The sequence below is a fragment of the Mastigoproctus giganteus genome, chromosome 3 (genome assembly GCF_048544385.1).
Source record: "Mastigoproctus giganteus isolate SK-2022 chromosome 3, ASM4854438v1, whole genome shotgun sequence".
Taxonomy (NCBI): Eukaryota; Metazoa; Arthropoda; class Arachnida; order Uropygi; family Thelyphonidae; genus Mastigoproctus; species Mastigoproctus giganteus.
Genome location: NC_143577.1, coordinates 236,419,834 through 236,438,389, shown reverse-complemented (window position 1 = coordinate 236,438,389; position 18,556 = coordinate 236,419,834). Strand labels below are relative to the sequence as shown.

Genomic DNA, 18,556 nt, shown 5'->3' with positions numbered 1-18,556 from the left:
TCAGGGCCAGAGGCAGTTCAACTAAATATTAGTTTGCACCTAGTGAACTTTTCATTTTGTTTTCCATTTAAAATGATAAACTGAAGCAAATTGAGGGCTTCTGATAACATTCGAGCCGCAATTGTTGTGTTTACCAAATTTGCTGTATAAAGGTTGCAAATGCTCATTTTGGAATATTTTGAGAGCACCTGTCAAATATTACTTAGCTTCGCCTTAACTATTAATAAATATCTTTTGTTTCTATTTGTGATGCTAGTCATTAATGTAACATATCAACACAAGAAAAGGGGTAGAAATGTGAAATTCCTAGGTGATGCACTTTCTTTGAACACCAGTGTATATACATTTTTTTATATGGCAAACTAAGCATTACAGCAAATTATTCTCAGGTGTTTATCATAGTAGTATTTGCAATTAAGAGAATTTGCAGAATTTTTTAAAAATTCTGATTTTAACATAGTTTTACTATTTCTTGCAAAACAAAAAAGGAAAAAAAAACTGTTTTTGCAAAATGTCAGAGAAACTGTTATCAATAGTATAATGGTGAGATGGAGAAGGGATCAAAATAGAGTCAAAAAGACAGATTCTCCATCATAAATCCAGAGAGATGGCAACTATGTTAACAATTAAAACTACCACTATATACCACGTGTTTTGCTGCAAACTGCAAGAGGATAATGCTTGTGAGTTGCTACTTCTACCTGTAGCCATGCTGTGATTTTTCAGGCAGGAAAATGCTAGAGAGAGAGAGAGAGAGAATAAGCTAATATCCAACTCCTGGAAGCATAACGGCAAGGACCCCACATACACATGCAAACCTAAAAGCAAATGTCAACCTTCACTTCAAGATGAAAATGAAAAAATACAAAAGATAACCAAGATTTGGGGAAATGCATATTTGTCGGGGCAGCATCAACTACTGTGAATCCCAAATGTTTGTATTTCTGACATGGTCTGCTTTTGAGAAAGCAAACGGTTAGCCATAAATGTCCCTAGAAAGACCAAGAGATGAAAAATACATGCTTAAATGCAGAAGACATCTTTTAAAACCTAAAACAATTTGGAAATAAAGAGAAAAAAAAAAATGAAAGAAAAAATAAACATCATGGTTTTTGTCTGGTCATACAAGGCAGACTATGTTCAAAATACAACCATTTGAAACTCACAGTAGTTGGGGGCTGCCTTCACAAAGATGTTACTGTTTCCCTAAATCTATGTTATCTTTTGTAACTTTGCATTTCCATTTTGAAGTCAGGGTCAAAATGCACTTATTAATTACAGCATGGAAAGCAAGTAACAGTAGCACATCACAAGTATAATCGTTGTAGTTAGCAGCAAAATCCCTATGTGGTATAAAAGGTTAGTTATAATTGTTAATCTTAGACTTGATGTAGCTGAGTAGTCAAAAGCAAGTGTACAAGTGTTTGAGCAGACCATGGTTCACACCCAAATGGCTGCTAAATAAAGTTAATGATTGTATTCATTGTCAAAATAATAAATTATAAACTCCTCTGACCCAGTGGTCAGGCAAGCACATTTTTTTCCCTTTCGATTACGCCATGTATGTTTTCAATTGTCCAAATATTTATAATTTGTTACAGTTATATTGTTACTCAATAATATTTCAAACAAGTGTGTCATTATTACTGAATTGGACATATTGAAGTTCTATATGTTGCATAAATTAAATTTTTTTTTCTCTCTATCTTTTATTATAAAAATAGGTTTCTTTGCCATAGACAACTGGTTGAAAAACTTTAAGTTAGAAACAAAATGAGAATTCAGTGTAAAGACCTTGTTATAGTGCTATAAATTTGTCAGTGGAATGAGCCTAATCAAATATGAATTGCAGTCATCCATTCTTAGCTCATATATGGTAGCACTGGATCTTGAAAAACAAATATTAAGACAAGAAAATGCAATTATATAAACTTTAGTTTTCATTTAGCATTAGCATAGGCACATGATGCAAGAAAGTGGCAACCCAAAGGTCGCGGGTTTGAATCCCGCCTCGGGCTTGGATCAAGTAGAAAATGCAAAAACTTTGGGAGGTGCATTATGGCCAATGTGCCAACAAAAAAAAAAAAAAACACCCTTCTCATTTCACCCATCCACTCGCTCCAAGTGTTTGTCTAGTTCTGCCTTGGCTACAATGACAGATGGAAGTTTGTTCCAGCAATCAACCACCCGCTGGCTAAAGGCAAACTTCCGCACATCTATCCTACAACTGTCTTTCCTCAATTTGAATTTATACCCTCTCATTCTGAGCAAGAGGAAGAATCCCATCAGTGTTGAGAAAACTCAAACCATTCAAGGCTTTATACACCGCAATCAGATCACTTTGCAGGTGTAATTTGCAATTTGCAAAACTTAAGCCTTTCTTCATAAGAGCAACCCTTTGTTCCATTCACTAATCTTGTTGCCCTTCTCTGTACTCGTTCCAGCAGCTCTACATTCTTCTTAAAATGAGATTTCCAACTTGTATACAGTACTCAAGTTGTGGCCTGACCATTGCCTTATACAAGGCAATGGTCAGGCAACAACAACAAGGGGATAATCACTTCCTTATCCCAGGTAGAAAAATTTCTGTATATCATTGACAAGACGCCATGAGGTACTCTTGCAGACCGTCTGCACTGCTCAGAAAACTTCATATCTGACTGCACAATTACCCCCAGGTTCTTTTCATTCGGTACCGTCAGTGTAGTACCACACAGTTGATACATTACTCTGGGGTTACTGCTTCTCATATGCAGTACTTTACATTTTTCAGTGTGTTGTGTTATCCATGACAAGGTACTTGCAAACAGCAGCATGAAAACTTTTTAAATGACTTGAGCTTAAAAAGAAAACATATGTACTAAACTTTTGATTATGTCTGAAGCAATAATATCAATTTCTTTATGAAAAAGTATCCTAAATATCTTAAGTATTGTTTTCTTCAAAACAAGCCTAACTGGAAACATTAACTTTAACTTCCTTTAACTGGAAACATTAGTTTCCAGTTAAATAGTCTTATCTTCACTGTTTTATTATATTTCAAAAATTATATTTTTTGTGTAACTGTTACATGTGTTAGAGAAGAATTGTTTTAGTAAATTCAATATATTAAAAAAATTTATTTTAAAAATTTAACTATTAAAAGCAGTTTGTTGTAAAAGCTATTATTGCTTGGGAAGTCTATGAAAAAACAAGGATTACACACCATTGCTCCATAGTGTAATTATACCATGAGTTGTCTGATTCAGATACTGACAACTAAGACTTGCTATGAGCTATCAATATCTTGTCTGCAAACATTCTAAGATAATTGCATATATACATTATGTCTGGGCCTGAGAATGGATATCCTCACATAGTAAGAATGTAGCAAGGCATATATTCTCACTACAGCTATGAGGGAACCTTCCTAGAAAATTTCTCAAAACTGGAAAGAAAACAGAATTCATACAGTGAGGGTCACTTTATTAGGTACACATAACCTTTTCATGAAATGGAGCACTTCAGTAATAGCATCACATGTTCACACTGCACAATACAGCAGGTGGGCAGATATGTAGGGAAACTGACTGTGCAATCCAGTGTGAGAAACAACTTAAGTGACTTTTAATGTGGCATGGTAGTTAGCACCAAATGCATCAGCATACACCCAAAATGCCATCCGAATGCAATCCTGCCATTCCGATGGCATTTTGGGTGTATACAACTTATACTTTTGGTGGGATTGGTCCAATTACCAAATAACATATGTAGCCAATGGTGATCCTGTGGTTGGAAACCATAACCAAGAAGCCAAAGGTGGCTGACAAGACTTGTGCAGGGCTACAGTCAGTCAAATATTAATAACCAAGTACCAACAAAGGTGACCAACGAGGCATATCAGAACACACAAGTCATCATACCTTGTCACAGATGGGATATTGCAACTGATACCTAGACTGGGTTTATTTCTGTCACAATAAACAAAAAGACACAGGAATACCAACACTGGACTAGTAAAACATTGCTTGGTCTGATGAATCCTGGGTTTTTTGCTGTTTGACACTGATAGAAGGAACAGAGCATGGCATAATTCCATGCACCTATCCTGGTAGGCATCAACAATGCAGGCTGCTGGTGTGGCAGTGTAACGACGTGGAGTGTTTGTAGTGTACATTGGGCTCCATGGTTTAAATGGAGTATTATTGTTATTTGGTTTTTTTTTTTTAGGAGCATTAGCAACTAAGGCCATATTGCTCCGGGATATGCGGTGGTCATTCCCTGCCCTTTCCGCATCCTCCGTATTTGGTGGTGACGGGCTCGAACCCCGGTCTAATCAAGAAGCGTGTGCTATGCACTGCTGCTCCTTCCCACCTGGCTATGGAGGCGCCTAAGTGGAGTAACACTGAAAACTAAACTTCATATTATTGTCACAGGTTATACGGAAATTATTTCTGACCAGGTGCATCCCTTCACGGCTGAGTGTATCCATATGCAAACAGGTTCTTCCATCAGGATAATTCATAAGGTGAGAACTGTACAGAACTGGTTTCAGGAACATGAGAGTGGAGAGAAAGCTTCACTGGCCTTCCCAGTCACCAGATATCAATCTTAACTGAGCACCTGTGGGATGAAGTGGAACAAGCACTTCGGATTAGAGATCTGCAACCATACAATTTTCAACCACTATGGGAAGCAACTGAGTCAACATGGACCAGCATCACCATGGCATACTTTCAGCACCTTGTGGAACCTATACCACAGTGTATCCAGGCCATTCTAAAGGATAAAGTGAGACGTATAGTCCTACTCTCACAAGAAGAACCTCAACATGATTAGCATTGCTCTGGCAACAGACTGGTTGTCACGCTGGCATGTAGTTCATTTCTGCAGATGCGTTACTTTCCCAATGACATCTGTCCAGAGGCTACTCTGCTTGTGTTTTCTTTAGTTTGACATCGTCATTATATCACAAGAGCAATGTAATGATGACACAAGTATATAAATTTTAATCAGATGTCTGCTTTCAAGGAGGCTAAGACATATAATTCCCAAACTCACGAATATCTATTCAGTGATTGTTGTCTCTCCAGTGATTATGTGAAGAGGCCAACAAAAAGCATTTACAAATTCCAATTGATCAAGCTCTAAAGCATGGTGTATTAGTTATGATTGCAAGCATTAGCACAGTAAAGAGAATAAATGACAGAAACATCTATATGAGAGCAGTTGTGAAAAACTAAACTCCAGGTAAACATTGATAGTGGACAGATGATCACAACGTGGTTTTAGACAATTCTGACAAATGTGTGATCCATAATATGATCAATGATTTTTATATTTCAAAGAAAATAGTTCCATCAGTATCAAAGCTGCTACCCATACTAAAAGAAAAAATAAATTTTTAGTGGAAAAGGGAATCTCTACAGTGTATAATGCTGTCCATTGGCTTTCATTGGAAAAAGTCCATTGGAAAAAGTGCCACAACAAATGAAAAGTGCTGACCAAAAGGCCCAGATCATGTGACATGGAGGTACTGCTTTCTAGGTGATATGAGAAAGTATCATCAGGAGAGAAAAAATATCACTTATGTGCTCAGGTGAATGTAAATGCCAGAAATAATCTTATAGTCATCCATACTGGTTTTCTAGATTTGTTGCAAAAGCTTTATTAGTTTATAAAGCAGGATCCACCACTGGTAACCACCATGATAATCATCATGAGCAAATTGAGCTATGAGAACTTTGCAAAGTGGATCAGGAAGAAATATCTGCCATATTCCACAGAATTCTGTCATTTTTCTTGATAATGATTCGTACTATACCAAACTTCGTAATCCATCCAAATATGCAACCAAGAAAACAATGTTATCGTACTTGACAAACAGGAACGTTCCTCACAGTTCTGACATGCAAAAATGAGCACTTATGCAATTAATTTCTGAAAATATTCCAGCTACAGAGATGTATAGAGTGGATGTTTTGTTGGAGAGCAACAGTCAGATTGTCCCCTCATCATTGTGACTTTAAATGCAATAAAATACATTTGGGCATCTGCAAATCATTTCAAATGGAACATGACAGATGTCAGCTTGCCAGTGCTTACTAATTTATTATTTAAGGCATTTGAAAGTATTGAAGAAAAAACTTGGAAAACAAATACTGTGAGGCTGATTTTATTGTTGAAAATGAAAGATTAATCATAGATTCTGGAGAATGTACAAGTGATTCTTGTACTTTCGTTTCCTTTGTACATTGCCCAAGGATAAACTGCATGAGGTCCAACTGTTTGGGTGAGGTATCCTCACCCCCAACTCAGCTGCCGCCACCACCACCACCACCACCACTTTGGCAAATGCAGAAAAAGTTGACTTCCTTGCTTCATTCAGCCATTCAAATCATCCCAAAAATGCATTTCCCACAAAATAAAGTTGCTACAAAGGCAAACAGACACAATCTCATATTCCAATTTTATTTCTCCTCACTCAAAATTAACAGACAGCAGTTTTCTTAAACACAGACCCATGGTTTCAAAAATCACCAGTGGCACCCCAGATATTGTACATCAGATTGAATCTGACCCCACAAAAATTTAATGGAAATCTAGTACATGAATCCTGAAAGTCTGTGTTATAAAATCAAAAAGCCAACTAATTACAGAGAGGGGTCAAAAATGCAATACCACCTGATAATTCACTGAAAACTACTTGCCAAATGTGCAGTCAAAAGTACTATGTGTAGTGCAAATAACAAGCTGGTGCATCCTTTCCTAGGATTCAGCCAATTACATTAAACATTGAAAAGTATTTTTATTTGATAAAACAAAATACTTTATACCCATATCAATGGTATTAACAATAACTATGCTATGTTTATACATAGCTCATTTTGGAAGAAACTAAAAATTTAACTCCTAGAAAGAAAAGTGAAGTCTGTGGATTTTTAATTCCTATATTCTTTTCAAAGAAAAGCATTCACAGTACCTGAAATCATCCACAAACTAATTAAACATTTTCCACACAGCTAAGAAACTTTTTAACAAACTGAGAATAACATATTTGACTTACATATTTACAGAAAAACCATTTTTTACACAATTTCCTCCTCTATTTTTAAATTCTGATTAAATATTTTGGTCAAGAGAATATTTCCCCTCCCCCTTTACAACTGAGTACACAATAATTATTATAAAATAAAACCAATAGTTTTTATTTCTAGACAATTCTTATTACATAGGCTTCTCATTATTAACAATCAGAGTGTATTCTGACTTTTCTTTAGAGAATATATTCAATTTTTTTTTTTTAATGCTCTAACACAATTTCAGATGCCATTTTTTCACATTCACAAATTAATATTCCATATATGTTTCATTATGTATAATTCTCTTAGTATTAATGTCCATAGTAATATACACATATCTTGTGATAGCAAGGGTCATCAAGTTTCCTTAGATGAAATGCTAGATTAATATATTAACAGAAACAGAGTAAACACTCCCGCTGCATCACAAAATGAGATCATTACAGAATCTATGCAGGGCATGACCCGAACGCTTATACATTATCACAAGTGATAAGCGGGATATCTTTGGAAGACAACAGCACCAGTCATTAAAAGCATTAAGGTTATTTATTGATAAAATCATGATGATAATCAATTTGCATACAAAAATAATTTTTATACAGTTCTAGCTGATGGTGATTACAGTTTTAATGGCAATGAAGATAATTTATAGAAATATAAACAAGTAATTTTTGATGTACTTTATATTCACGTAACTTTGTATGAATAATATCAACTTATAATTAAAAAATCCAAAATAAAATTACACAATACACAAAAAAGCAAATTGACAACAGAAACTTGCATAATTTATATTACTGACATAATATACAAACTAAGAAATACTATGTATAAAAACAACTATTAATGCAGCAATCATATAAAACAATTTCATAATTCAATGTAATGGCAAGACTAAGATAAACCTATGATATATGTAAAAATCTGATGTTTTTGCCTAACATTCCAGCAACAATAACATGACCATGAAAAACCAGAAAACTAGTTATGGGTATTTTATATTTACAAATATACAGAAAAACACATGTACACACACAATTAAATATAAAGCTATGCTTTATAATATGAGTAACATTGCTGCCATAGTCACTTCAATTTGTTTTGCAAATTAACTCATAAAATTAAAACAATTTTATTTACAGTAGTATCATAATACTTTATCCAAGAATTTGTATTTTTTAATGAAATATTAAGTAGTATAACTACTGCTAAGCTGAAATCTTCTGAATTAGTAGCTGTCGACAGATGTCCAACCGTACAGCATGTATCACCGGGGGGTGGGGGGTGAGATATACATAATGAATAATAAAAAAATTATTTTAAAATTATTGTATTTAATATTATCTAAGCAGTGTTCATTGCTAATCACTTTTATTATAAAAGTATATATCACATAACTACTATTATATTTAAAATGGGGGGGGGAAGGGGGTACAAAAGCTGAAACCGAGAAAGGAGATGAACTTTTCAAAAATGTTGAAAATCCCTGCTGTGTTTTAATTAACTATATTTAGCTTTGGTATATGTGCCATTTTCAGGTTTTAGCATCCACCCCACTAAATGACTAGTTTACAAGGCTCAGATTGCGTGTGGACTTCCAATTCATTACTCTATGTGTAACTTTCTGCTGGTAATAGTGATGTAATGGAAACTTGGGTAGAAAATGAACATCATCTTACATGACTGTTAGACTAAATTCCAAATAGCAAATGCTTAATGTACGGTACTCACCTTATACAATCTGCAATAGTTTAGGGTGAAATGATGGCTAAATTTTGGGTTGAATAATTTAAATTAGTAAATTAAAAAACAAAATAAAAATAATTTAATTTGACTGAATTTAAATGTTACATATATTTAAATGACTGTTAGATATATCTGTCGAGGAAAGATAATAAAAGATAATCTGTAATGAAAGATAAATGCAATTCTATTTATAGAATTATTTTTTTTTTAAATATATGCATTTGCATCAGGAATACAAGTATATGACAAGGGAGAACAAAAGATTCAGAAAGAAGACAAAATACAGTATTTCACAATGAATGGTAAAAATCATGAATACATGTCTTGCAAGAACAAAATCTTTCCCAAAATCATAAAATAATAATAATAATAATCAGCAAAACAGACAAAAAATGCTTGCCCAATGAGGTGGCAATCACATGCAGCGGCTCAAAGTTGAGACACAAGTGGTCACACAAGGTGTATATTTCTACACTGAAAATAAAACATGGCATCCAGCTGTGTTTCTGGATATTTCCCTTTGTGTGTGTGTGTGTGTGTGTGTGTTTAATTCCATACTATAAAATCTTAAATGAATAACAGTTCTTTTCTTTCTATCTTCTTTACTCTCTTTTTTACTAAATGGGTTTTTAATTAACCTTTTACTAATATATATTTCTCTATATATATATATATAAAATTGAACATAACTCTTTGGGCATCAAGATGGTAGCAAACATTTAATTATAAGCTTTTCAGCATAAACATGTATAATTCTTCACCTATGTTTTATTAATTTATGTTGTAGGTTTACACTGGTGCATTGGCAATTATGACCATATGTCAAATTAGTTATTTAACCAAATTTCTTTTATAGTATCACAAAGGAAATTTAACTTGCCCACTTTCAAGTAATGGATGCATTTCCCTCCATATATAAAATTGATATGAAGCTGAATAGCAGAGTGCATGCTGCACATGGGCAATGCCAGTTCTGAAAAAAAAAATTTTTTTTAATAAAATTACTTTATGTCACAAGTTCAGAAGCCTATATTCTATTTTGAAACTGCAGTATTATACAGATAGAATCAGAATGACTTACACATCTGTAAATAAAAAATGCCATGCTATCTCTGTATCTTATATCTCTCGCAGGGGAAAATTTGGAAGGGGGTATATATGCATAATATCCCATTTGGTCTCAACTCACTGATTTTTGATGGGGTTCAAGTTGGTATCCAATAGGAAGTGTTGGCTTTCAACACTGGAGGAGAATGAATTCTTCAGTACTTAGTATTAGGAGCGGCAAATGTCATATGTTCTATAATCATAGTAATGCACAAATCACCTGTTTATTTGCAGTCTGAATTAGCATGCACTGAATATATGTGTTTCATCACATTTTAAAATGATTTTAATGAGCAATGAATTTGCATCAAATCTTGTCTCAAATTATAGAAAAGTGCAACAGAAATCAATGAAATGTCAAAAACAGCTTTAAGAGACTGTGCTATGTGTCATTTGACACATTAACTTTATTCTATGACACAATGACAAAGGATGCAAAAAATAATTTTGACATCGTATACTCAGATTTCAGAAATGCTTTTGATACTGTTGCACATAAATACTGCTATACAAATTGGAGTAGCTTGGCATTAAGGCCAAGTTACTGCTATGGATAAAGGTATGGCTAAGTGGGAGAAGACAGAGTTGTTATCAATGGGGAGTGCTCTTCTTAGCCAAATGTTATTAGCAGTCTTCCAGTGTTTAGTTCTGGGCACTTCATTGTTTTCAATATTAATTGACGATACTGATGAAAAAAAGGCATTAAAGCCTAATGTCTAAGTTTGCAGATGATATGAAGGTTGGCAGGGTATGCTACTGCAATCATATCTAGATATATTAGGCAGATGGGCCAAGAAATGGCAATTGAAGTTTAACATTGACAAATACTTCTTATGGGTAGCAGTAATCCCAGATTAATATACCAACTGTGTGGTAACTGCCAGCTCTTAAACTACCTTGAAACCTTCCATCTGATCAATGCTCACCAATATGGATTCCTTCAGTGGTGATCCACTGGTGATATATTGGCTTATGTTACTCATGTCTGGACAAATTCAATGAAAAAGTTTGGTGAAACTCAAGTATTTGCTGTTGGCATTTCTAAGGATTTTGATCATGTTTGGCATAAAGGTCTCCTAAACAACTCAGGATAGTGGAGAATGAAAAAAGACCAGGGGATAATTGTTCAGTCAAATATAAAGTTCACTGAGCAGCAATGAGAGGATATCAGGACAGCCCATGTGGTTTTCAATGACCTATACAAATTTTGCCAGTAGGAATAAGGAGGTGATTATAATATTGTATAAGGCAAACAGTTAGGCAACAACTTGAGTACTGCATACAGGTCTGGAGCCTCATTTGCAGAAGGATGTGGATCGGTCAGAGAAGGATGCAGAGAAGAGCAACATATTATTAGTGATCAGTGAGCAGAACAAAAGGGTGTGTTTACCAGGAAAGACTTCAATTCTGCAAATTGCAGTGTTTGAAGATGAGATACTTGTGAGGAGATCTGATTGAAGTTTAAGATCCTAAATGGATTGAGTAAGCTGAATGTTAATGGCATGCTTCCTGTTGCTGAGATTACATTCATGAGGGAGCATAAATTCAAGTTGAGGAAGGATGGTTGCAGGACAGATGTGAAGAAATTTGTCTTCAGCCACTGGGTAGTTTGAATAAATGCAAGAACTAGACAAACTGTAGAGTTGATGTGGAAAGATTTTTTTTTTTTTTTTTTTTTTTTTGCTGATGCCATATAAGTTTGCTTTCTTGCATCATTTGCCACTACTAATACTAATTTAAAGAATTTTTGGTGGTTTGCAAAATTTGAAGACGGGCCACTTGCATGTCACAAATGATGCTTGTGAGGTTATAATGGCCTTACACATCTGGAACTAAAAAATGCCATGCTATCTCTGTATCTTATAAATATCTTTCACAGCACATATTGGGGGGGGGGGGGATATATGTATAATATCCCATTCGGTCTCAACTCACTGATTTTTGATGGGGTTCAAGTTGGTATCCAACAGGAAGTGTTGGCATTCAACACTGGAGGAGGATGAATTCTTCAGTGCTTAGTAGTATTAGGAGTGGCAAATGATGCAAGAAAGAAAGCTTATAAGAGCATCACCCAAAAAACCCCCCCATCTACCTCACCTGTCTATCTTCTACAAGTATTTGTCTAGTTCTTCCTTGAATTTATTCAAACTACCCACTTGCACAACAACAAATGGAAGTTTATTTCCAACCACCACCTGCTGGCTGAAGGCAAACTTCCTCACGTCTATCCTACAACCATACTTTCTCAATTTGAATTTATGCTCTCTCGTGTATAGCTTCAGCAAGAGGAAGAATGCCAACAACACTGAGCTTGCTCAATCCATTCAAAGCCTTAAACATCTCAATCAGATCTTCTTGCAGGGGCCTAATCTTCATACATTTGCAGAAATGAAGCCTTTCTTGGCAAGAGCATCCTTGGAAACCCTTCTTGCATGCGTCTGGTCCAATTGCATCATGTATTTTCATGTTTCTAGATGGAATCAGCATTGGAGAGCAGCAAGGAAACTGACATGAGTACATGGTCAGCAATGATGGAGTGATAGGTCTCCGTTGACAAATGTCCCTTGTGATCCTAGTAAAACATTCGTCAAACACCACCACCACCAACTGCCTGAAATGTCCACACCATACATGTGGGGCCAAATGCCTCTTGCTGCTGTAACCACACATGTAATCTCCTGTCAGCATGATATAAAAGGAAACATGATTCATTCAATTAACAATACCATCTTCCACTGTCTGACCACAGCATTCATGGCACCAGTTGAACTTCAGATGTGTGTGATGTGCAGTCAGGAGGGAATACTGAAATGGCCATTGGCTACAATACCCCATCCAATAGAGAGTATCAAATAATCCTGTTGCAAAGTGCTCTGAATTGTCCCACAATGTACCCTGCAGTCAGTTACACTGTGACAGTTCTGATGATCCACATGAACTGCTAAAGTTCCTGCTGATCTGCATGAGCTCTCACCTCTTCACTCCCATTGGTTTTCATTATAGGTTTAGCACACTGCCTGTCACTTGTGGTACACTCTCACAACAGTAGGTCATGACCAGCCCATTTTGCAAATGATACCTGGACTATCCATGGTATAGCCTAGATATCATTCAAAGGAGTCAGACATGTCTAGCCATAAATGCAACAACAATGAAGTCTTGCTGGGAGTCCACTACAACATAGCCTTTCCTATGCTCATTTCATGTAACATTATATATCAACTGTACACAGATTTACACACTGACTGTTGACTGTGTTCATTTGGCCATGTCTTTATTCCCACAATGCAGTTCCCATTAGGGAAAGTGTCCCTATTACAATATCCTTTAGGTACACAACCAAATCAAAATTATTTTCTGTTTTAGAAGTAAACAGAATGCAAGAAAAATATCATGCTTTTATCATTTTTAGACACACAGATTTATGATTTGTGATTTTAGTTTTATTGGCGCAAAAACGACTAAGTTAGACACACAGAATATCAGCTTTTATCCCTCCTGATACAAATGCAAAAGGATGTAGATGCCATGCCAGAACATGGACAAGTGCCATTATTGTCACAGAGCTACCATTCTTCAAAGCCACCAATAAAAAAGCATGATTTTCTACCAAAGTTCCCATTAATTCAATAGCATTAGACATTTACAGTTCTTATGAAACAACACATTACACAACAGAAGTCAATACTCCTTTATGTTTCATTATGTACATTACCCTTATTATTAAGGATATCCATATAATTTGCACATAATCTTGTGATAGCAAGAGTTGGAATTAATAGGGAGCAGGCACACATCCCACAACTAAAAATAAAAAACATATCAAATGTTATATTAAATATAATACATTTTTTCTGTGTTATATTGATTTCTATGTAAGCAGTTTGATTCCAAACAATCTAATTCTACTATCTTCATATTTTTAAAGCAGAGATTAAAAAATATTATCACTAATTTGTTACACGTTACATTAGACTAATGTCATTTGTTAAGCACATCTCGTAATACAACTGAGTCAAAAAATGAACAATACCTCATGCATCTGATGTAATCTCATAATGTCACGTCACAGGTATAGACAGTGCCTGAATTTAAAAATATCAACTCTAACACCAATATTTTTTTTTAACAAAACAAGATTACATATATTTTTTGTCAAAAGTTTATCTAACATATGCTATATACAACAATTACAGCAAATGAGACAAAGTGGATCACCTTGTGAACTAGCATATCAATGTGTTGGTTTAATTTTACATAACTTAATAGGCACTAACTTAGCATTAATTGTAAGGAACACAAATTACACAACATTATTAAAAAAGTAACAATTTAATTATCACTGACTGTTTTGGAAACAGTTACACATTTCCATCTTCAGAGTGACTGGAAGATGTCCAGGGTTGCAACTTGCTTTTACACTGTTAGTTTAGTCAGAGTGACATCACAGTTCCACCCAAGAAATGTGTGATACAGGATCCCATGGTTGAACTGTGATGTTACTCTGATTTTTTATTTTTTTTTTCCATACAGCATTTAAAGCAGATGATGTATCCAAATTGGATCAGCATGCAGTGTTTCAATTTTTCATATGAACACATATTGTGCTATCACAAGGAGGGACTTGAATTTCTGAAAACTGTTGAAACAGATGTTTTTGAATTATGATGCAGCAGAAGCATACTGTCACGAAGAGCAAAAAAAAAAAAAAAAAAAATGTAAATTCCAGACTTCTATGATAACCTTTTTTTTTTTTTTTTTGTCACTGTGGTCTTTTGAATCAAAAGAATCAACCAGCTTCATGATAATATATTCCTACACATTCCAACCTCATTCACGTCCTGCTTACACAATTCAATGGTAAACACTCAAACACCCTGCATGAAGTCAAGATCTGTCACCACGTGTTTTGTTTGAGTTAATAAGGATTTAAAAGGATACTGTTTCAACTTAGATGCTCAAGTCAAAACAGCTGCCAAAGGATTCTATCAATAGCAAATTTTTTGAAAACACAGATTAGTGAAGCAATGAGACACATCTAAATGCTAAATGTGAGTTTCTTTAAAACAGTACAGAGTTTAACTATTAATTACAGCTATATTATTAAGTTGCGCAGTTATATTAACTTTTTTAAAAAATTTTCAAAATAAAATTTTTAGAAGCTTTAAATGTGTTTTAACAGAAAAATCCTATTATTTAAAAAGGAATATAAGGTATTTCCCAACATTCCACATCCATTTGGAAAAGTCACTCAAGAAATCTCCCAAACTAACCCACAGTTAGCTATTTCGCTAAATATACTTATATCTATGGATTTATTGAATTAGTTTAAAGTTTAAATTCCAAATGAGTTTAAGAGGGCTTATATTAAATAGTATAATCTGAATTTGCTCTATAATGCTTTACTAAATCATACTATTATTAGAGTTCTAAAGTTCGATGTTTTTTGAAACATTTAAAATTTTAAACAAGTGAGGACCCTCTCCTTCACAATTCAAATGCAGGCCGATACATGCTTTCCTGGAGTATTTACTTAATCTATATTTACCTTCAAAAACTATAACTATGAAATATATTTAGCATAACTATGGAAATAGACCCTGAGCTGTAGCATGACAAGGAAACAGACTATAACCAAGAATAAGCCATTCTAGTAAGGTGAAAGTCAGCTTACCACCACGATAACTTCCATCTTGCATTAAAGAGGTTGTCAAAGACTATTAAAACATCAAAAAACAAGCACTGATAATCAGAATGTAACACGCCAACACTAATTTCATATTATTACAAAAATTATACTAAATATATTCCAATTTTCACCAACATTTGAAATGTTACTAGAAACCTTATCAACTAATTATGATTCAAGTGGTGAATGTAGGAAATTAAAAGTTCTAATAGTAATTTGAAAAACTTATACATTCCTACATTAAATTTCTGTCTTAGGGATCTTTGGTTCATAGAGTGACAGAAGTTGACATTCAACCATCAGTGCTTTGGCTTAGGCTTATATTACAGACAGCACTGTTATATATCAACCTAAATTTCTAACATCACCACCCAAAATGGTGAATCTGTTATTTGTCAAAAACTCAGGGCATCATCATGATATCTGTTTTAGTATGAGTATTTAAATAAAGTGGGGAAGCAAGATTATATGGTATGGGGGGAACTATTCCTATCATTTGTCCATCCCCTCTAATAATTTGTCTAATTCTTCTTTATATTCATTCAAACTACTCACTCCTACACCAGATGGAAGCTTGTTCCAACAATCAGTTACTCTGACTGAAAGCAAATTTTCATGATCTATCCTGCAATCACCCTTTTTTCAATTTAAATTTATGTCTCTTTATATGTGTTGAACGAGGAGTAAGGATGTCGCCAACATTTTGTTTACTCTGGGTCTAAGACTTACTGATCACTCACCACATGACAGGTGGCTTCTATTAAAGAACTAATAATAACATATCAAGTTAGCAGCCAGGCAGTGTATGGAAGAAATACTTCCAATTAAACACAACCATTGTGTAGTCGAAGTTTTCCAGTTATATTCTTAAGAGAAAGTCTGCCCCTGCTACTAGAGGGACAAAAGTATCTCCAAGACAAAAATTGATGTACAATTTTCAAATTATTTCAGTGTCCATATGGAAATATAATCCAGCACTTTTATTAATTCTTATAGGTTATTAAAAATTCACTTGACCTTTTCACTCTAATAATATTAGTAGATTACTGTCACACTCTTTTGCAATTAACATAAACGAAATATAAATACTTAGGGGATTGTATTAGATTATTTATAATGAGGCCTATATCTAAATATGCCTCAGTTTTTATATTATTACACAAGTAGCTTGGAAGAATGAATATTCTACTTCTCTGTAACTTTGAACTTTTTCATTTTCACACTGTTGCTATTAACAACATAACAGGGACAAATTGTTACAAATCTGGAATATGTCTTCAAGAGCCTGCTTTCTCAACTTTAAATAACTCCATCAAAAATTTGGCTATTCTCCCCCCATGGAAAAGAAATTTCAAAAAAACAGAAACATATATAATCCCCCCCCCCCACAAGAAGGTTCAGTTATAAAGTATTTTGAAAAACTAAATATCAAATGTGGATGTTTCACAGGTATCTTGTGCATTCTATTCTGACACAACAGTATCATGAGGTAAGCTTTACTTAAAACAACAGGGAAGGAGAGACATACAAGGCTATTTCATAAATGCACAATGTTATATTTTCAGTGATGCTTAAATTTGTTAGTTGCTGGTGGTTGAACAGGTAACAGTTCAACTGAAACAATTACAGAACTTAAAAAAATTAATATTAACTCGACATAGATAAGGAGTATTTCACTATGATTATATTTAATAATGCTATGTTTAAACGAATAAAGATTTAATTTACATTTCAAAATAAATCATTCTACTAATCTAATTAATAATCTTTATTCAAGGATTTATTTACATGTATAAATATTTAATTATAGCTTTTTGTACAAAATTCAGCATTTCTCAATATGGCCATCAAAGTCCCCCCCCCTCCCCCATTTCAACAATCAAAACTGCAAAATGAATGTTCATAACATTTGAATTTTGTTCTAACAGATATTTCAAATTTAGCAATATTTTGCTTTTAATCCCCTCTGATATATCTTGCAAAATTTCCATTTGTTTGTAATTATACATTGTATGCCGCATGTTTCATAACATGTGGGCCATACTTTCGGAATTGATTCAGGATATGAAAATGACGAAAAAAAGTTTATATAAACACGTGATTCCAAATGGTTATGAAACTATGACTATTTGAATTTTAAAAAATGGCTACAGAGTGGTAAAATAACAATATACAGATTAATGCCTAGATAACATACAGATTAATGCCTAGTTAATTTTTTCGTACAAGGTATGTGTCTGCTTATTCTTACTTATTTTTATTATTTTTTCTTACCATTGAAAATTCCATAGAAATTTTTTTAAATTCAAACAGCCATAGCCCTAAAACTATTTAGAATCGGACCTATGTTTATATGAACTTTTTTCATTGTTTTCAGGTCATGAATTTATTTGGAATGAGCAGCCCACATGTTATGAAACACTGTATATAAAAACAAGGAAACATGTTGCTTACAGACACAAAAAGTGTTCATCAATTGAATAACTGGAGTACTGAAAGAAAAAAAAAATAACAATAGCACCACTGACTGTCAAGAATAGTGCAATATAAATTTAATTAATTAAAAGGGTTCAGCTTCCTAATCGATGTGCCAGGTAAATAAGATAATACAATATGAATATGCAGTTACTTGAAAAATATTGTTAAACATATACACATTAGACAAGTAAAGTATCCAGCTTAAACTGCAATACTGTCAAAGATTAAAATATCTAATAAGAATTTCATAAATTTAATCGAAAGGATGTCTTTGTCAATTTCATAATTTGTTTATATCTGACCTTGATGGAAAAAATATAGAAAGTATTTTATTTATGTTAAAATAATTATCTTACTCCATAACAATAAGTATACCAAAATATCTCATTAAGCTTAACTTTTAAAAAATTAGTCTTAAGTGCAATTATAAATAATGTGACCACAACTTAAATGACTATCTAAAGTTATTGCA

General features: G+C 33.8%; 1 protein-coding gene across 1 annotated transcript in view; it reads left to right on the top strand.

Moving 5' to 3' along the window:
• The window catches only part of Lamtor5 (Late endosomal/lysosomal adaptor, MAPK and MTOR activator 5), a 57,282-nt gene extending 39,248 nt beyond the window's left edge, over positions 1-18,034 (top strand). The window contains exon 5 of the mRNA XM_090370952.1: positions 17,984-18,034. Coding sequence (XP_090227078.1) covers positions 17,984-17,990 — 7 coding nt within the window. The 3' untranslated portion in view covers positions 17,991-18,034. The remainder of the gene's footprint in view (positions 1-17,983) is intronic.
• The last annotated feature ends 522 nt before the right edge of the window (positions 18,035-18,556 follow it).